The 21,997-nt window shown below is 45.1% G+C and overlaps 1 protein-coding gene across 1 annotated transcript; it reads left to right on the plus strand.

The window, feature by feature from the left end:
* The first annotated feature begins 17,643 nt into the window (after positions 1 to 17,643).
* Positions 17,644 to 18,126, plus strand: LOC138368456 (craniofacial development protein 2-like). The gene has a single exon (XM_069330973.1). It carries the CDS (start codon positions 17,644 to 17,646, stop codon positions 18,124 to 18,126), a length of 483 nt encoding a protein of 160 aa, XP_069187074.1.
* Positions 18,127 to 21,997: the final 3,871 nt, after the last annotated feature.

Consider the following 21,997-nt stretch of genomic DNA (forward strand, 5'->3'; position numbering starts at 1 on the left):
CAGGTGGTAACTGAGTACCCAAATGTGCCACAGGGACGTTAGAAATTAATTTTTTCAGTGTCAGAGTAGTTAACAGATGGAATGCATTAGGGAGTGATGTGGTGGAGGTAGACTCCATACACAATGTAGATATGATAGAGCACAGTAGGCTCAGGAATCTATGCATCAGTTGATTGACAGTTGAGAGGCGGGACCAAAGAGCAAGAGTTCAACCTCCACAAGCACAACTAGGTGAATTCACGCACAGAGGTGGGGCTGGCCAGCCATCAGTACTTCAACAAGCACTTCAACCACTCTAAAATAACATAATATGGAATGTATTAACATAATACACGTGTATTTAAAGAGAAATCACATTCAAAGACATTTTTATAAATGACTGCAGCAGTATAATATTATAGAAAATTGTGTTACAGGTTACGTAGTATATTATAGGTATGGGCCCAGCGTATTTAGTGGGAACTGGTTACGCTGGGGTCATGATAGGAAGCATCAGAATTAGGAACAAGGGTGATGGGAAATCCTATAGCGAAATCTGCACTACCAAGACTGGAGGAGATGCAGAAAGAAGTGGTTTGGGAGAAGGTCTAATGCCTTCTTACGTACCAAGAGGAAGAGAAGGAAGAACCAGGTCTCCTTTTCTCACTGAGTGACACAGGTGTGGCAGCGTCAAGGTACCGTGAGAAACTGCTAGCTCGATACAAGTAGCGTTTGAATGAACACTTGACTGAAAAAGTAGACGAACAAAAGTATCATCATTCTGGAAGAAGAGAGCAGTAGGGTTAGGGTTATCAGACGATGCTGGAGGGGGAGGAGAGAAGGAATAACTGCGGAGCTGGCCAGGATGAGTGCCCAGTGTTGGTTACTGGAGACAAGAACAAGACGGTGAAAGATGTGAGATCAAAAGTAGCAGTTCTTTAAAATTGGTATATAAGACACGGATACTTCCTTGTAGACCAAACATAGTGAATAATGACTATATAAAAAACAAAGTAAGGACATGAGGCAAAGAAAAGGGCAAAAAACTAGGCAAGATTAGCATCAAGTTAAGATAAATCAGGAATGGGGGAACAAAAGTAAAGTAGGAGAGTGTGCTTGATTTTACTCGTGTTATTGAGTGTTTCTGCTTGCAGCAGTCACCGTAGGTGCATTAGGTAGACTCCCATGCATGAGCTAGAACTATCAGGTATTCTAGAAATGCCTAGAACAGCATACCTCACTTTCCCAGGTATTCTCTGTCGAGAATACCTCAGTAGGTAAATGAGTAGGCCTCAGTGAGTGGCCTACTCAAGAAAGATGTGTACCTATCTGTGTATATACACAGACTGAGAATCACATTGGTCGTGCCATTCATCCTGTGCATGAGATGCACTGCATGGTAAAGGCATGCATCAATTTGTTTGAAAATTGATGTGTGCCAGCAGGGGGTCATGTAAATTAGTTAACAATCTATATCAAGAGTCAGGTCTAACGGAAAGATTGTTTAGCGTTTAACAAGTTTATTTACAACATAACAACTAGTACAACACACGGGAATTCTTTACTTTAATTGAGTGTGTTACATCAATTTGCTATACAAACCATACACAACAGGAATCGTTTCCCACTGCTCTGGTATGAGGAGACACTGAGTCTCAGCCCTCTTGAGATACGGAGCTCAACCCCCGCAAGAACAATCACACAAAGAGAACTAATCTGAACACCGGTGAACACTCTTGCAATTACCGCATTCCGACATTTTCAGTATCAAAATAACAATAATAATGTTACAATTAGTTATGTTGGCACTTTTGTCACTGAGACAATAACTAATTTGTTGACGTTAACCAACTTGTCAATGAGACGACAAATTGAATAATGCTGGTGACACTATCCTAACCTGAGGTGCTTAACCCATCACGCATGAACTGGTTACTGCCTGGTATCCACCCTCCCCTCCCCCCCCTCCCCCCCCCCCCCCGTAGAGGCTTGACACGCTTGAGGTCGCCACTCACACTCGGCCAAGAGGGAGGTGATAAAACGCTTCACAATCTCGACTTGATCACAGAGACGTCGCTGCGAGTTGACTCTGTTGATACAAGTTTTGGGTGATTACTGTTCAACACGGCGCGAGATACACTGTGAAAATAACCAGGATCCTGTTCTTACTTTAGTCACACACTCAGATGTCGACGATGATGGCTGCAGCTTCACTATTAATTGCTTTCTTAGAGGTTGAGGAAGGTTTTGCAGATGTTGATGATTCTATTGATGTTGAGTTGATGTTGAAGTTGATCACAGGAGTATGAAGTTGATGTTGAGTTGATCCTGACAGCTGTCCACCCAGCTGTCAGGGCGGCTGACAGCTGTGTGGACAGCGCTTTGGATTCGTAGTCCTGTGGTTCCGGGTTCGATCCCCGGTGGAGGCGGAGACAAATATGGAAAATGTTTCTTTCACCCTGATGCCATTGTTGCCTAGCAGTAAATAGGTACCTGGGAGTTAGTCAGCTGCTACGGGCTACTTCCTGGGGTTGGGGGTGTAACAAAAAGGCCTGGTCGAGGGGACGCTAAGCCCCGAAATCATCAAAAGATAACCTCAAGATTGATAACAGAGGATGAGCGTACGGCGCAGCGCTCGCGACGCACGTATATGCGCTACGTACCTTACGCACGACGAGGGAGCACAACGAGGGAGCACAACTTGACCGTTCCCAGACTCACAAATCACGTCAGAGACCACAGTTCCTCTCTCACAACGAGGGAACAGATCCTCACACAGTCAGGTATATATGGGACAAAGTACTTCTTTACCATATTGGGTGTCTTATTGATGTTAAGTACAAGTTAAAGTCTCTCACTTATTGAGCTGCTGTGCCAACAACACATGGAAGTTAGAAAGAACTTTTTCAGTGTTAGAGTATTTAACAGGTGGAATGCATTAGGCAGTGATGCGTTGGAGGCTGACTCCATACACAGTTTCAAATGTAGATATGATAAAGCCCAGTTGGCTCAGGAATCTGTACAGCAGTTGATTGACAATTGAGAGGCGGTACCAAAGAGCCAGAGCTCAACCCCCGCAAGCACAACTAGGTGAGTACACTCACACACAGATGCATGCATACAACATACGAATACCCAGTTGAGAGGTGGGACCAAAGAGCTGGAGCCCAACCACCACAATCACAATTATATTTGTACACAGACGTTACCATCTTGTGGCTTTTGAGATGAAGTCACATTTCACTGTCTCTATACTGTACACTTTTTATTCCGTTCTGACACAACCCCGCACACACACAGGACAAATGGAAGGACCTCCGGTCCCGCCGGAAATGGCGGAAGGTCCTGCCACAGTTGAGAGCGGCCGGAGCCTGTCGGGATAGCACGCTGGACACGTGATCTTGTGGCCCGCGCTCGATTCCAGGCGTCGGCGAGAAACGATGAGCAGAGTTTCTTTCAAGGATGAAATATCTAGGGCATCTAGATCTAACAGTATTTACGTCATGGGTGACTTTAATTTTAGTGGAATAAACTGGTTGAACAAAACAGGGAATAGTGAAGCAGAAGATTTTCTAGAATTAATTGACGATTGCTTTCTTACGCAACACATTAAGGAACCAACACGGGAAAATAATATTTTAGATTTAGTGTTAATTAACAGGGAAACACAAATTAATGACATCGAAATAGGGAGTGAGCTAGGGAACAGTGATCACAAAGAAATCAGATTTAGCATAGAATGGAATAGACCTGTAGGAGAGAATTCTGTTAAAGTGCCAGATTTTCGAAAAGCTGATTTTAATAGCCTAAGAAATTCTTTGGGTCAAATTGATTGGAAAGTCTTGGGTATGAGGTGGGGGCCGGTCTTGGAGCGAGACATGAACCCAGCGATAGGTGACGTAAATGGGGATTTCGATGTGAATTCAATATATAACTTATTTAAGAATATTCTAAACTAAGCACAGGAACGTAGTATACCATACAAATTGAATAGATCGAATACTAATGACCCAAAGTGGATAACAATGAATTTGAAGAACCTTATAGGTAAAAAGAGAGCTTGGTACAAAAGGATTAAAAATGGGGAGGTCACTTTAGAACAGGAATTCGTACAACTGGTTAGAAATGTTAAAAAAGAGATAAGGAAAGCAAAAAGAAACTATGAAGTTCGCATAGCAGAGCAAGCAAAGACAAATCCTAAAGGGTTTTTTCAGTTATATCGTACTAAGACTAGGGAAAGGATAGGTCCATTAAAACTGAGACAGGTCAAATAACAGATAGTGATGAAGAGATGAGTAGTATTTTTAATAAATATTTTGTATCTGTATTTACTAAAGAGGAACTTAACAATATGCCTTCAGCCGAACAAGTCTATGTGGGTGGGGACGAGGACAGGTTGACGAGTTTAGCAGTTACCAGGGAGGATGTTCTTAAACAAATAGTAAAACTCAAAACAAACAAATCCCCAGGGCCGGATGAAGTGTTTGCCAGGGTGCTTAAAGAATGCAAAGAGGAGCTTTGTGACCCACTGTCAACCATATTTAATAAATCAATAGAGTCAGGCAGAGTGCCAGAGTTTTGGAAAGTTGCTAATGTGATACCAGTTTTTAAGAAAGGAGATAGATCACTTGCGTCTAACTATCGACCAATTAGCCTAACGTCTATTGTGGGAAAGTTACTCGAATCTATAATAGCAAATAAAATTCGTCTTCATCTTGAAAAACATAAATTAATAATTGAGTCGCAACATGGTTTTATAAATGGCCGTTCATGTTTAACAAATTTGTTATCTTTTTATTCTAGCATAGTTGAGGCAGTTGATAGTGGTAAGGTTTGTGATGTTGTGTACCTTGACTTTATCAAAGCTTTTGATACAGTGCCACATGAAAGACTGATTAAAAAGATAGAGTCTCATGGTATTGGGGGTGCTATATTAAGCTGGATTAGGGCATGGCTATACCAAAGGAAACAGAGAGTTAGTATAAATGGAGTCAAGTCAGAGTGGGAAAATGTTGTTAGTGGAGTGCCTCAGGGCTCTGTCCTGGGACCCCTGTTGTTTATATATATAAATGATTTTTATTCAGGTTTGAGTAGCAACATTTTCAAATTTGCCGATGATACGAAAATCGGTAGGGAAATTAATTCGGAGGAGGACTCACTATCACTTCAAGTTGATCTAGATAGGGTTTTGAAATGGTCAAAGGATTGGCAGATGCAGTTTAATGCTGATAAATGTAAAGTTCTGAGGTTAGGTAATGATGATAGAGTTACAAGATACCAGCTAGATGGTGTTGAGATTGCGAAGTCAGATTGCGAATGGGATCTGGGAGTTATGATTAGTAAGAATTTAAAACAAAAGGATCAATGCATAAATGTTCGTAATAAGGCAAATCGGACACTTGGATTTATTAATCGCAGCGTTAGTAACAAGACACCTGGTGTGGTTCTCAAGCTATATCTTGCTCTGGTTAGGCCCCATTTAGATTTTGCAGTTCAGTTTTGGTCGCCATATTATAGAATGGATATAAATTCACTTGAACGTGTCCAACGTAGGATGACTAAGTTAATTCCCCAAATTAGAAATCTTTCATATGAAGAAAGATTAACAAAGCTTAAGTTACATTCACTGGAAAGGCGAAGAGTTAGGGGTGACATGATAGAGGTTTACAAGTGGATGAATGGACATAACAAAGGGGATATTAATAGGGTATTAAAAGTATCAACACAAGGCAGAACACGAAACAATGGGTATAAATTGGATAAGTTTAGATTTAGGAAAGACTTGGGTAAATACTGGTTCAGTAACAGGGTTGTTGATTTGTGGAATCAATTGCCGCGTAACATTGTGGAGGTGGGGTCCCTCGATTGTTTCAAGCGTGGGTTGGAGAAGTATATGAGTGGGATTGGGTGGTTATAAATAGGAGCTGCCTCGTATGGGCCAATAGGCCTTCTGCAGTTGCATTTGTTCTTATGTTCTTATGTTCACCCTCATCCGCCTGTTACATAGCAGTAAATTGGTACCTGGGAGTCAGTCAGCTGTCACGGGCTGCTTCCCGGGTGTGTGGAAGAAAGAAAGAAAGAAAAAAAAGTAGTAACAGTTGATTGTCAGTTGAGAGACGGGAAGAAAGAGCAGAGCTGAACCTCCGCAAGCATAACTAGGTGAATACACAGAGGCGTATACACACAGAGGCGCATACACACAGAGGCATATACACACAGAGGCGTATACACACAAAGGCGTATACACACAGAGGCGTATACACACAAAGGCGTATACACACAGAGGCGTATACACACAGAGGCGTATACACACAGAGACGTATACACACAGAGGCATATACACACAGAGGCGTATACACACAAAGGCGTATACACACAGAGGCGTATACACACAAAGGCGTATACACACAGAGGCGTATACACACAGAGGCGTATACACACAGAGACTTATACACACAGAGGCATATACACACAGAGGCGTATACACACAAAGGCGTATACACACAGAGGCGTATACACACAGAGGCATATACACACAGAGGCGTATACACACAGAGGCATATACACAGGGGCCTCGTAGCCTGGTGGATAGCGCACAGGACTCGTAATTCTGTGGCGCGGGTTCGATTCCCGCACGAGGCAGAAACAAATGGGCAAAGTTTCTTTCACCCTAAGTGCCCCTGTTACCTAGCAGTAAATAGGTACCTGGGAGTTAGTCAGCTGTCACGGGCTGCTTCCTGGGGTGTGTGTGTGTGTGTGGTGTGTGGAAAAAAAAAAATAGTAGTTAGTAAACAGTTGATTGACAGTTGAGAGGCGGGCCGAAAGAGCAAAGCTCAACCCCCGCAAAACACAACTAGTAAACACACACAGAGGCGTATACACACAGAGGCGTATACACACAGAGGCGTATACACACAGAGGCGTATACACACAGAGGCATATACACACAGAGGCGTATACACACAGAGGCGTATACACACAGAGGCGTATACACACAAAGGCGTATACACACAGAGGCGTATACACACAGAGGCGTATACACACAGAGACGTATACACACAGAGGCATATACACACAGAGGCGTATACACACAGAAACGTATACACAAAGAGGCGTATACACACAGAGGCGAATACACACACAGGTGTATACACACACAGGCATATACACACAGAGGCGCATACACACAGAGGCGTATACACACAGAGGCATATACACACAGAGGCGTATACACACAGAGGCGTATACACACACAGGTGTATACACACACAGGTGTATACACACACAGGCATATACACACAGAGGCGTATACACACAGAGGCGTATACACACAGGAAGGGTTAAGGAAGGGTAAATCTTGCCTTACAGGCATGATAGAATTCTACGATCAGGTGACAAAGATTAAGCAAGAAAGAGAAGGATGGGCAGACTGCATTTTTTTTAACTGTCGGAAAGCCTTTGACACAGTACCCCATAAAAGGTTGATGCATAAGCTGGAGAAACAGGCAGGAGTAACTGGTAGGGCGCTCCAGTGGATAAGGGAGTACCTAAGCAATAGGAAGTAGAGAGTTACAGTGAGGGGGAGACCTCAGAATGGCGTGAAGTCACCAGTGGAGTCCCACAGGGCTCTGTACTTGGACCTATCCTGTTTCTGATATACGTAAATGTATACATGTATACATTTATATATAAATATATATTTCTGGTATAAATGTATACCCCAGATGGTATAGACTAATTCCTCTCAATGTTTGCTGACGACGCCAAAACTATGAGAAGGATTAAGGCAGAGGAGGATACTTGAGGCTTCAAGAAGAACTGGACAAGCTGAAGGAATGGTCGAACAAATGGTTGTTAGAGTTTAACCCAAGCAAATGTAATGTAATGAAGATAGGTGTAGGGAGCAGGAAACCAGATGCAAGGTATCATTTTGGAGAAGAAATCCTGCAAGAGTCAGAGAGAGAGAAAGACTTGGGGGTTGACATCACGCCAGACTTGTCCTCTGAGCCTCATATCAGGAGGATAACATCAGCGGCATATGCCAGGTTTGCTAACATAAGAACGGCCTTTAGAAACTTGTGTAAGGAGTCTTTCTAAACATTATATACCACATATGTCAGACCAATCCTGGAGTATGCGGCTCCAGCATGGAGACCATAGCTAGTCAAGCATAAAACTAAACTGGAAAAGGTTCAAAGGTTTGCCACCAGACTAGTACCAGAACTGATGGGTATTTGCTACGAACAGAGACTACGGGAATTAAACCTCACGTAACTGGAAGACAGAAGAGTTAGAGGGGACATGATCACCACATACAAGATTCCCAGAGGAATTGATATGGTAGATAAAGCAGACTTTTTAACACAACGGCCACACGCACTAGGGGACACAGGTGGAAATTGAGTGCCCAAATGAGCCATAGAGACGTTAGAAAGATTTTTTCAGTGTCAGAGTAGTAGACAAATGGAATGCATTAGGGAGTGATGTGGTGGAGGCTGATTCCATACACAACTTCAGGTGTAGATATAATAGAGCCCAATAGGCTCAGGAACCTGTACACCTGTTGATTGACGGTTGAGAGGCGGGACCAAACAGCCAGAGCTCAACCCCCGCAAGCACAATTAGGTAAGTACAATTAGGTAAGTACAATTAGGTAAGTACACAGAGGCGTATGAACACAGAGGCGAAAATACACAGAAGCGGAGAGGGATGGGCAGACTGCATAGTTTTGGATTGCCAGAAAGACTTTGATACAATACCACACAAGAGGCTAGTGAAGAAGCTGGAAACGCAGGCAGGAGTGAAAGGGAAGGTACTCCATTGGATAAAGGAGTACCTAAGCAACAGGAGACAACGAGTCACTGTGAAGGGTGAGGTCTCAGAGTGGCGAGACGTCACAAGAAAAGTCCCGCAGGGGTCAGTCCATGGACATATACTCTTTCTGATATATGTAAATAATCTCCCAGAAAGTATAGACTCGTTTCTCTCAATGTTTGCTGATGACGCAAAAATTATGAGGAGGATTGAAACAGGAGGATAGTAGGAGGCTACAAGATGACCTGGACAGATTGAATAAATGGTCAAACAAATGGCTGCTCAAGTTCAACCCGAGTATATGCAAAGTAATGAAACTAAGCGGCGAAACAGAAGACCAGACACAGGATACAGAATAGGAGAGGAAGTACTCCTTGAAACGGAAAGAGAGAAAGATCTAGGAGTTGATATCACACCAAACCTGTCTCCTGAAGCCCACATAAAAAGAATTACGTCTGCGGCATATGCGAGGCTGGCTAACATCAGAACAGCATTTAGGAACCTGTGTAAGGAATCATTTAGAATCTTGTATACCAAATATGTAAGACCAATTCTGGAGTATGCAGCCCCAGCATGGAGCCCGTACCCTGTCAAGCACAAGACGAAGCTGGAAAAGGTTCAGAGGTATGCCACTAGACTAGTCCCGGAACTAAGAGGCATGAGTTACGAGGAAAGGCTGCGAGAGATGCACCTTACGACACTGGAAGACTGAAGAGTAAGGTGAGACATGATCACTACCTACAAAATCCTCAGGGGTATTGACAAAGTAGACAAGGATAAACTATTCAACACATGTGGGACGAGAACAAGGGGACAAAGGTAGAAACTGAGTACCCAAGTGAGCCACAGGGACGTTAATTCAGTATCAGAGTAGTAAACAGGTGGAATGCATTAGGAAGTGATGTGGTGGAGGCTGACTCCATACACAGCTTCAGGTGTAGATATGATAGAGCCCAGTAGGCTCAGGAATCTGTACATCAGTTGATTGACGGTTGAGAGGCAGGACCAAAGAGCCAGAACTCAACCCTCGCAAGCACAAATAGGTGAGTACACAGAGGCATATACACACAGAGGCGTATACACACAGAGGCGTATACACACAGAGGCATATACAGAGACATATACACACAGAGGCGTATACACACAGAGGTGTATACACACAGAGGCGTATACACACAGAGGCGTATACACACAGAGGCGTATACACACAGAGGCATATACAGAGGCATATACACACAGAGGCGTATACACACAGAGGTGTATACACACAGAGGCGTATACACACAGAGGCGTATACACACAGAGGCATATACAGAGGCATATACACACAGAGGCGTATACACACAGAGGTGTATACACACAGAGGCGTATACACACTGAGGCATATACACACAGAGGCGTATACACACAGAGGCGTATACACACTGAGGCATATACACACAGAGGCGTATACACACAGAGGCATATACACACAGAGGCGTATACACACAGAGGTGTATACACACAGAGGCGTATACACACAGAGGCGTATACACACAGAGGCATATACACACAGAGGCGTATACACACAGAGACATATACACATAAAGGCGTATACACACAGAGGTGTATACACACAGAGGCGTATACACACAGAGACATATACACACAGAGGCGTATACACACATAGGCATATACACACAAAGGCGTATACACACAGAGGCATATACACACAGAGGCGTATACACATAGAGGTGTGTACCCACAGAGGCATATACACACGCAGGCATATACACACAGAGGCGTATACACACAGAGGCGTATACACACACAGGCGTGTACACACACAGGCGTATACACACACAGGCGTATACACACACAGGCGTATACACACACAGGCGTATACACACACAGGCGTATACACACACACACACCTCAGAGATGAGAAGCTTCCTAAGGGAAATACCTTGGGACACAGACCTCAGAGCTAAGTCTTTGCAAGATATGATGGACTATGTCACCCAAAAATGTCAGGAGGCAGTAAGCAGATACATCCCGGCCCAAAAGGAAAAATCCGAGAAGCAAAAGAAGAATCCATGGTATAATAGGGCATGTATGGAAGCAAAGAAACTGAACAAAAGGGCGTGGAGGAACTTCCGGAATAACAGAACACCAGAAAGCAGAGAGAGATACCAAAGAAACAGGAATGAGTATGTCAGGGTGAGAGGAGAAGCAGAGAAAAGTTATGAAAATGATATAGCAAACAAAGCCAAGACCGAACCAAAACTACTCCACAGTCACATCAGAAGGAAAACAACTGTGAGAGAACAGGTAGTAAAACTTAGAACAGGCGAGGACAGGTATACAGAGAATGACAATGAGGTGTGTGATGAACTCAACAAGAGGTTCCAAGAGGTCTTCACAACAGAACAAGGTGAGGTCACTGTGCTAGGAGAAAGGGAAGTAAACCAGGTGGCCTTGGAAGAGTTCGAAATTACGCGAGAGGAGGTCAAGAGACACCTGCTGGATCTGGATGTTAGAAAGGCTGTTGGTCCAGACGGGATGTCGCCATGGGTACTGAAAGAGTGTGCAGAGGCACTTTGCTTGCCACTCTCCATAATGTATAGTAGGTCACTGGAGACGGGAGACCTACCAGAAATATGGAAGACGGCGAATGTGGTCCCAGTATACAAAGAGGGCGACAGGCAAGAGGCACTGAACTACAGGACAGTGTCCTTGACTTGTATACCATGCAAGGTGATGGAGAAGATCGTGAGAAAAAACCTGGTAGCACATCTGGAGAGAAGGGAGTTCGTGAAAAATCGCCAACATGGGTTCAGGGAAGGTAAATTTTGCCTGACTGGCTTAATAGAATTCTACGACCAGGTGAAACAGATTAAGCAAGAAAGAGAGGGCTGGGCGGACTGCATTTTCTTGGATTGTCGGATAGCCTTTGACACAGTACCGCATAAGAGGCTGGTACATAAGCTGGAGAGACAGGCATGTGTAGCTGGTAAGGTGCTCCAGTGAATAAGAAAGTACCTAAGCAATATGAAGCAGAGAGTTACGGTCAGGGGTGAGATCTCCGATTGGCGTGAAGTCACCAGTGGAGTCCCACAGGGCTGTGTACTCGGTCCTATCTTGTTTCTGATATATGTAAATGATCTCCCAGAGGGTATAGATTCACTTCTCTCAATGTTTGCGGACGAGGCCAAAATTATGAGAAGGATTAAGACAAAAGAGGACTGTTTGAGGCTTCAAGAAGACCTAGGCAAACTGAAGGAATGGTCGAACAAGTGGTTGTTAGAGTTTAACCCAACCAAATGTAATGTAATGAAGAAAGGTGTAGGGAGCAGGAGGCCAGATACAAGGTATCATGTGGGAGAGGAAATTCTTCAGGAGTCAGAGAAAGAAAAAGACCTGGGAGTTGATATCACGCCAGACCTGTCTCCTGCAGCACATATCAAGAGGATAACATCAGCGGCATATGCCAGGCTGGCCAACATACGAACGGCATTCAGAAACTTGTGTAAAGAATCATTCAAAACTTTGTATACCACATGTCAGGCCAATCCTGGAGTATGCAGCACCAGCATGGAGTCCATATCTAGTAAAGGATAAGACTAAACTAGAAAAAATTCAAAAGTTTGCCACCAGACTAGTACCCGAGCTGAGAGATATGAGCTACGAGGGGAGACTACGGGAATTAAACCTCACTTCGCTGGAAGACAGAAGAGTTAGTGGGGGACATGATCACCACATTCAAGAATCTCAAGGGAATTGATAGGGTAGATAAAAACAGGCTATTTAACACAAGGGGCACACGCACTATGGGACACAGGTGGAAACTGAGGGCCCAAATGAGCCACAGAGATATTAGAAAGAACTTTTTCAGTGTCAGAGTGGTTGACAAATGGAATGCATTAGGAAGTGATGTGGTGGAAGCTGACTCCATACATAAGTTCAAGTGTACATATGATAGAGCCCAGTAGGCTCAGGAACCTGTAAACCTGTTGATTGATGGTTGAGAGGCGGGACCAACGAGCTAAAGCTCAACCCCCGCAAGCACCACTAGGTGAGTACACAGAGGCGTATACACACAGAGGCGTATACACACAGAGGCGTATACACACAGAGGAGTATACACACAGAGGCGTATACACACAGAGGCGTATACACACATAGGAGTATACACACAGAGGCGTATATAATCATGCCTCACAGGTTTATTTTAATTCTATGACCAGGCAACACAAATCAGGTAAGAAAGAGAGGGGTGGGCTGACTGTATATTTTTTGAATTGCTAGGGAAGCCTTTGACACAGTACTACTTATGAGACTGGTGCACAAGCTGGAGATAAAGGCAGGAGAGAAAGGGAAGGTACTCCACTGGATAAGGGAGTACCTAAGCAACAGAAGACAGCGAGTTACTGTGAGGATGAAGGTCTCGGAGTTGCGAGGCGTCACAAGTGAAGTCCCACAGGGATCAGTCCTTGGGGTCTTCTCTCCATGGTCAGCGCACTGAGGAGTATTTAGTTTGTGTAGCGCCACAGCAGGCAGGAGCCACCGCCACCTACCCGTGGGTAGTGCCCTACACCACATCAACGAACCGCCCACTGAGGAGGATCACTTTGTAAACAAAAAGTATGGTAGCATTTGGGTCTTAAGCCTCGCTGAATTATAACAATTGACTGAATTATTGACTTTTTCTGATATTTGTAAATGATCTCCCAGAGGGAATAGACTCGTTCCTCTCAATGTTTGGTATTGATGCAAAATTTATGAGGAGGATTGACACAGAGGAAGATCGTATGAGGCTACAAGATGACCTAGGCAAACTGAATGAATGTTTCCACAAATGGCTACAAAAGTTCAACCCAAGTGAATGCAATGTGATGAAACTAGGCGGAGGAAATAGGAGGCCAGACACTGGATACCGAACGGGTGATGAAGTTCTTCACGAAACGGATAGAAAAAAAGACCTAGGACTTGATATCACGGCAAACCTGTCTCCTGAGGCCCACATCAAAGAGTAACATCGGCGGCGAATGCGAGGCTGGGTAACATCAACCTGCTTTCAGGAACATGTGTAAGGAATCATTCAGAACCTTGTATACCACGTATGTAAGGCCAATCCTGGATTATGCGGCACCAGCATGGAGCCCGTACCTTGTCAAGCGCAAGACGAAGCTGGAAAAAGTTCAAAGGTAGGCCATTAGGCTAGTCCTAGAACTAATAGGCATGAGTTACGAGGATAGGCTGCGAGAAATGCACCTCACGTCGCAGGAAGATAGAAGAACTCGGGAGACATGATAACAACATACAAAATTCCCAGGGGAATTGACAGGGTAGACAAGGATGGTTTATCTAACACGGGTGGTACACGCACAAGGAGACACAGGTGGAAGCTCAGTACCCAAATGAGCCTCAGAGACATTAGGAATAACTTTTCAATTTCAGAGTAGCTAGTAATTTGTATGCACTAGGAAGTGATGTGGTGGAGGCTGACTCCATACACAGTTTGAAATGTAGATATGATAGAGCTCGAGAAGCTCAGGAATCTGTACACCAGTAGATTGATGGTTGAGAGGCGGGACCAAAGAGCCAAAGCTCAACCCCCCGCAAGCACACCAAGGTGAGTACAACTAAGTGAGTGGTGAGTACACAGAGAGGCCTTACCCGTCCCCACTTTAAAGAATCATGTTACCCTTCAGTTACGGCAGACGCTGAATAAACTCAACAACCAGATGGAGAAACAAAGGTGAAATCATGGCCAGCACACTGAGGTACATTTAGGTTGTGTAGCGCCACAGCAGGCAGGAGCCATCCCCACCTACCCGTGGGTAGTGCCCTAAACCCCCCCCCCCCTCCCCGCACCACATCAACGAACCGCCCACTGAGGAGGTTCACTTTGTAAACAAAAAGTATGGAAGCAGTCATTTTAGTCCTAAGCCTCGCTGAATTATAACAAAACTTCCCAAAATATCTCATAGATTTATTGTTCTTCAACTATTTAGTATGTACAAAGTGTCTAGTCACATAAGACCTGTTCAATTAATAATATTCGATTAAAGAAATATTGCGTAAACGCACCCGCGGTACTATTATATCTGACAATACCCAGCCAATACTGTGTAAACGTACCCTCGGTAATGTTATCTCTGACAACACCCAGCCAATAAATGTGTTCATTACTATCAGCCTCGGAAACAGATCAGGCATCCTACATACCGTCTATGGTATTCAAGAAATTGTCTAAGGAATGCTAAGGAACATTATCGTATAATGAAGTTCAGAATGAAAACAAAAAAATAAATCATAAAGTGTTATAATAATGTCAAGCTTTACCACGAAACCTTTTAATAAAGATGCCATGAGGGGGTGAAAACAAATATTAATTGTCGAAAAGTAGGGTAATGGAGTAATGGTAATGGTAATGAAGATGAAGAACGGGTTCTATATCAGGAACTAACTTAACCATGTTTTGCAAATCTTCTTACGGAAATAGGGAAGATGAGCGCTAACATCGATAATGGAGACATAAGACCTCCATTAGGTCTCAGCCTGAGATGAATGCCATGGACGGCTGGTATGAGGGTGGCCATCAAGAACGACCCTGAGGGCAGGGCTAAAAGATTTGTGGGGGAAGAGACGAATGTAGAGAGTGGGGATGGTGTCCGGTGGGATCAATACTGCCAGTTAAAGGGATGAGAGACAGTGAAGCATGGCAAGTGACCATGCATCGAGCATGAAATGAAAGGGGAGGGAAAGAGACTTGGCAATGGAGATGGGAGTCGAGAAGTAGACTGCAGAGGAACAGGAAAATGAGGTGCATCAGTCGAGGTTTCAGTAGGGACACCCTGGAAACGGTTCCGGAGAACCGCGTTGAAAAGTGAGTAGGTCTGAGGCTCTTGACGAGCAGTGCGAATATTAGTGACGTCCTTGAAAAGGCTTAAGCACCATAGTTGATGCCATGCTCTGGAGAAAGGAATGTTTTCTGTGTTTGAGGTGCGAATAAACTGTTCCATCTGACAGTGAGCACAGGAAACCGAGTACTCCGGGTGGGCCCAAGTAGCTTTAACATTGAAAGAATCTTTACAAAGAGGGCAGGAGAACAATACACTTTAGCAACTCGAAACTCAATGGGCAAACGGGCAACGAGTGTTGCACTGGAAGTGGGGAAAGACGTCTCAACAAAACACTTGACTCCAAGAAAAATTGAGGTCGGGAGAGTAGAACTATCAAAAGTTATTTTTGCAATGTGAATGTGGACAGCATGCTTACCCTGCGAGGGCGGGTGAAACTGTCAACCTAGACAACTGAGTATCCTTGGAACTGCTAGAACCTAAATGAACTGCGGCATTTGCCAGAACCTCAACAGAATGTATGTATGTAGATGGCAGCTTTGCCTATTCTTAATTTTTTGCCTCTCAACTCACATGCATGACAGTCGAGAGCGGAAGATAATATTCTATCTATTTACCAGCCACAAGCGACAATTTCGCTGAAGATCATTGTACATCCTCATCAACACAATTCATATGAAAACATTTAGTCTATTTAAGTGGACCAAAGATATTATGGAACGTGTAAAGCATTAGAGTTGACCCGAGGGCGATTACGATGAGGAATGAGGCACATCTGTGATAAGCAATGAGGAAATCGTAATGCGATGAAAAGAAAATCACAGTGGGGTGACGTAAGAGCCACTACCACGGAAGTTGCAGTTTGAATAGAGGATTGAATATGATCAGTGGACAGTGCCGAGTCAGGGACCAAGAACACGGAAGCAGTTGAGCAAGTAGGGAGCTCTTTTGAGAGAGAGTAGGTGCTACATAGTCTCCCCGGGTAGGTGCCTTCTTTTGATAATTACCTACTTTAAGAGAGAGTAAGAGAGAGATGGGAGTCAAAGATATTATGCTATACAACATTCCATGTATGTACTTTATCAACTCAATGTACTTTCTAGTAAATAAATAAATAAATAAATAAATAAATAAATAAATAAATAAATAAATAAATAAAAAATCACTTTCTTCAAAACCCATCCCACAACCGAGCTCAACAAAGGAAGGTAACCACAAGACCCTATGAACCCAAGGGAAAGTATGTGCAAATAACTAGTGTGAACTCTTAACGACCTCCCAGGGATCAATATGAATACTAATCCACTGCCCAAATGCCACTTGATCCAATTCCAGATAGTCCCCCCTTAGCCAGACTTGGCTGTTGATTCAGTTGGGTCTCACTGAGCCTTCCTTTTTCGATTTACAAAGTACAGTAAGTTCAGTATTCTCTGTTTTCTTCCATCTGCTTTCTTCCAATACATTTTTTGTTGTAATGCTTCATATAGTGTTGCATGATAAACTTTAAATTTGGCATTTTTAGACCAGACTTGCTTGGAAGGTCAGTCTAGCCCATTAGTAAGCGTCAAGGAGGAGAAGGGGGCAAAGGCGGGCCTCAGGCGTCTTTGCTTTGGGAAGATGGGACTCGTCAGCCTAGAAAGGTAGCTAATCTAGGGAAAAGAAAACCCCTAATTCAAACCTCTGCTGAAATGCAACTAAACCTTGGGAAAGGCTTCGAGAGTCAACCCTGAGGAAAAATCCGGAGTCGGAATCCCTAAGGCGGTTTGCACCCGTTTACAGGTATATTCTGGCAACTTCTGCGACGACACTGGTGCCAAGCGTATCAGCGCCTGCTCTTTCCTTCGATCACATCCGTGGCGTGAAGAGTGTGGATATGCTGCATGGGCAACAGCCGATTCTCTATAATTAATGCCAAGGCCTGTGCCCTGGAGAGGACACTTCAACATCACCTTGGCGATGGCTCAACACGGAAAGCAACAGTTACCGGTGATAACCCTAGCACACAATGAATAACGCCCGTAAGACAGCTGGGATCAACAATAAAGTACGCAGGCTCCAGATGGACACAGTTGCCCTGCAGGAAACACGTCGGCCCGCGACTGGCAGCATACGGGAGAACTTTACCTTCTTCTGGCTGGGCAAACAACTAGAAGGGTTAAGGGAGCATGGCGTTAGCTTCGCCATCAAGAACAGGTTGTTAGTGTCCATAGTACTGCCCACGGAGGGGTCTGCATGGATCAACAAACTTCAGCTTCATACAGCAGCAGAAATGGTCAGCTTCATCAACGCCTATGCACCAACACTGACCTCCTCTACCAAAGCGATGGACGAGTTCTATGATGACCTCGACCTAACTCTCAGAGGCAAACCTCAACAAGAGCCAGTCTTCCTCCTGGGAGACTTTAATGCAAGCGCTGGTTCTGATCACAGCTCTTGGCCTTCCTGCCTCGGCCAGTTTGAATTTGGGAAGATGAATGAGAGTGGGTAGCGCCTCCTGGAGTTCTGTTGTCGTCATGTTCTCTGCATTTCCAATTCCTTCTTCGACACCAAGCCCCAGCATAAGGTTTCCTGGAGACATCTCAGGTATAAGCATTGGCATCAACTCGACCTGGTGCTTACGGGGCGTAACAATCTGAGAAGCGTCAAACTGACCCGCAGCTTCCAGAGCGCAGATTGTGACACTGACCACTCTTTCGTCGTTTGCAGAGTAACGTTCCAGCCCCAGAAAATCCACAGAGCAAAGAAGAAGGGAAGACCACGCATTAACGTAAACAAGCCCGTGACCTTCACAAGGTGGAGGAATTCACTGTTCGCTGGTAAATGCCTTGTACATGTCTTGTACCACTCAGCGATAGCGCAAGTGAGAGGTGGTCACATCTCAGGGGCACTATTTTCAACACTACCATGTCCACCTTCGGTAAGAGGCAGAACAAGTCAGCAGATTGGTTCGAGGCCAGTGCAGAGGAACTGTTATCCCTCGTAGAGGAAAAGAGACGAGCTCTTTCATCCTACAAGAACCTGCCCTCAGAAAGGAACCTACAGGCCCTCCGTACTACCAGCAGTAGAGTTCAACAAACTGCGAGGCGCTGTGCTAACGATTACTGGCTCAGACTCTGTTCCAGCATCCCGACTGCCGCCTCTGTTGGCAACATAAGAGGCCAGCCTGTACAAAGGGATCAAACAGGCAACAGGCCCTACACAAAACAGGACGGCTCTTCTGAAGTCAGCCATTGGAGAGATCATTAAGACTGTGATCAACAGATGAATCGCTGGGTGGAACATTAATCCGAACTCTACTCCAGAGAGAACTTGATCAGCGTAGAGGCCTTGGATGCAATCGAGTGCTTACCCATCATGGAAGAACTTAACCTTGAACCGACTGTGGGAGAAGTTGATAAAGCACTGGATTCACGTTCCTCAGGGAAGGCCCTCAGGAGACGATATGATTCCGCCTGAAATTCTCAAGTGCGCTCGTGGAACACTTAAAACTGAGCTTCATGAACTTCTGTGCCAGTGCTGGAAGGAAAGTTTGGTGCTACAGGACATGAGAGATGCAAACATCATCACTCTCTACAAAAAAAAGGTGTCAGAAGCGATGTCCAGAACTATCGCGGCATCTCCCTCCTCAGTGTCGTCGGCAAACTCTTTGCCAGGGTCGTCTTGATCAGGCTTCAGATTCTTGCTGAAAGAGTGTACCCTGAGTCACAGTGCGGTTTCCGAGCAGAAAGGTCGACCACTGATATGGTGTTCTCCCTGAGACAGCTTCAAGAAAAGTGTAGGGAGCAGAGAAAAGCCCCTGTACATCGCCTTCATTGACCTTAGAAAGCCCTTCGACCTCGTGAGCAGGGACGGACTCTTCAAGATCTTAACCAAAATTGGCTGTCCACCCACCCAATTCAGCATGATACAATCGTTCTATAAGGACATGAAGGGAACAGTCGTGTACGACGGCTCAACTTCTGAACCAATGAACATCAACAGTGGTGATAAACAGGGGTGTTTCTTGCTCCAACCCTGTTGGGCATCTTCTTCGCGATCCTCTTCAATCATGCCTTTGGAACAACCACAGAGGGAATCTATCTCCGTACAAGATCTGATAGAAAGCTCTATAATCTATCCAGACTCCGAGGAAATACGAACGTACAGATGCGAATTCTCTGGGCGTCCCTCTTCGCCGTCGACGCAGCGATCACCACACACACAGCAGAAGGCATTCAGCAGCTACTCAACCGGTTTGACGCAGCCTGTTTTGTATTCAGCTTGACAATCAGCCTGAAGAAGACACAGGTGATGGGACAAGACGTCAATGAGCAACCCTGTATAAACATCGCAGACTATATGCTGGAAGCGGTCCATGAATTTCTATACCTGGGCTCCACAATCTCAGACACCCTTTTCCTGGGCACTGAGCTCAACAGGCATATCAGAAAGGCCTCAACGACCTTGGCCAGGCTTGCAAAGCGTGTTTGGGAAAATGACAAACTGACCGTGCACACCAAGGCACAAGTATACATGGCATGAGTGATGAGTACACTTCTCTAGGCTCGGAATCCTGGACCCTGCGCTCTCGCCAGAAGACGACTCAATACCTTTCACATGCTGAACTTGAGACGGACCTGTTATATCGAGAACTGGCATCGGGAAAGAGACCTACCGGAAGTCCCCAGCTGCGTTTCATAGACGCCTGAAAACGCGACCTCAAATAGATGAACATTGACATCAACACTTGGGAGGCAGCAGCTGCGGACAGATCTGACTGGAGATGCAAAGTGCAGAAGGGACTCCACCAATTCAAGGGTGAACTGAAGAGGCAGGCGGAGGTCTCAACCACTGTCAGACGCATGCTCTTCGGCGTTTATCTGTGCTCGCTACAGTTGGGACTGTCATTCTCAGGTTGGCCTTCACAGCCACAGCAGGGGTTGCATCCAACTAGCCTGGAACAACTAGACATCCAAGGCACAACTCCATAACCCCACAGGATTGACGGATGCCTACTATGATTAACTGTTCAGTTGTCATTAAGATAAGGTCTGTTGGAGTGGTCGAGGCCCCGCACTAGCTAGGGGCGAGTGTCTGCACGGTCATTATGATGTAGCCTGTTAGAGTGCTCAAGGTCCTGTCCTAGCTAAGGACGCGTGTCCGAGCAGTCATTAAGATGTAGCCTGTTAGTGGTGATCGAGGCTCCGCACTAGCTAGGGGCACGTGTCCGAGCGGTCATTACAATGTAGCCTGTTAGCAATGATCAAGGCCCGCACTAGCTAGGGGCGCATGTTCTAATGGTCATTAAGATGTAGCCTGTTATTAGTGATCAAGGTCCCACACTAGCTAGGGACACGTGTCCTAGTGGTCATTAAGATGTAGCCCTAATTAAACACCATTAATGGTTTTATTTAATACTAGCTGTACTCGGCCACGTGTTGCTGTGGCTCAGCAACCTTTCCCCTGTTCCCCCACTCCTTCCACACAATCCCCCCCTCCCCCCGTCCCCCTTGTCCTTCGAGCCATTCCCCACTCCCCCCATCCCATCGTCCTTTGAGCCATTCCCCACTCCCCCATCCCATCGTCCTTTTGAGCCATTCCCCACTCCCCCATCCCATCGTCCTTTGAGCCATTCCCCACTCCCCCATCCCCTCGTCCTCCCCACCATCTCCCACTTGTCTTCCCTACAATCCCCCACTCCACTGTCCCCTCGTCTTCCCCACCATTCTCCACTCCACCATCCCCTCGTTCACCCCACCATCTCCCACTCCCCCCCATCCCCCTCGTCTTCCTACCACTTCCCTTCCCCCTCCCCTGTCCCCTCTTCCTCCTCACCATCCCCAACTCCCCTGTCCCCTTGTCCTCCTCACCATTCTCCATTCCCCCATCTCCTCGTCCCCACCATCCCCAACTCCCGTCCCCTCGTCCTCCCCACCATTCCCCATTCCCTTGTCCAATGCATTTCCAAATGATCTGATGTTCCCATCAGAAAATTGGGAACATTAAATGATCTGATGTTCCCATCACTGAAAAATAAGAAGAATATTTAAAAAACGAAATGGAAAACAATGAAAAAATAATTAAATAACCTATACTCACAAAATGAATGGTATGGTAACCAACACAGCTCAATTCCATCTCAATGTCACACAAAATAATTGAATCAAATTGAAAATAAATTGAAATCTATGAAAATTCAGTTTATCAGTGCATTCGGAAACATTGAAATGGAATCATAACATATTTAGTATTGCGTGTTGTTGCTCTACATACAACAGATAGCAGTGTTTTTTCAAAAAAAGCATGGTTTTCCCTGTCACAGGTGTGGCATCTATACTTATACTCACGAAATGAATGGCATGGTAAACAACACTGCTCAA

Source organism: Procambarus clarkii, chromosome 25 (genome assembly GCF_040958095.1).
Source record: "Procambarus clarkii isolate CNS0578487 chromosome 25, FALCON_Pclarkii_2.0, whole genome shotgun sequence".
NCBI classification, from domain to species: domain Eukaryota; kingdom Metazoa; phylum Arthropoda; class Malacostraca; order Decapoda; family Cambaridae; genus Procambarus; species Procambarus clarkii.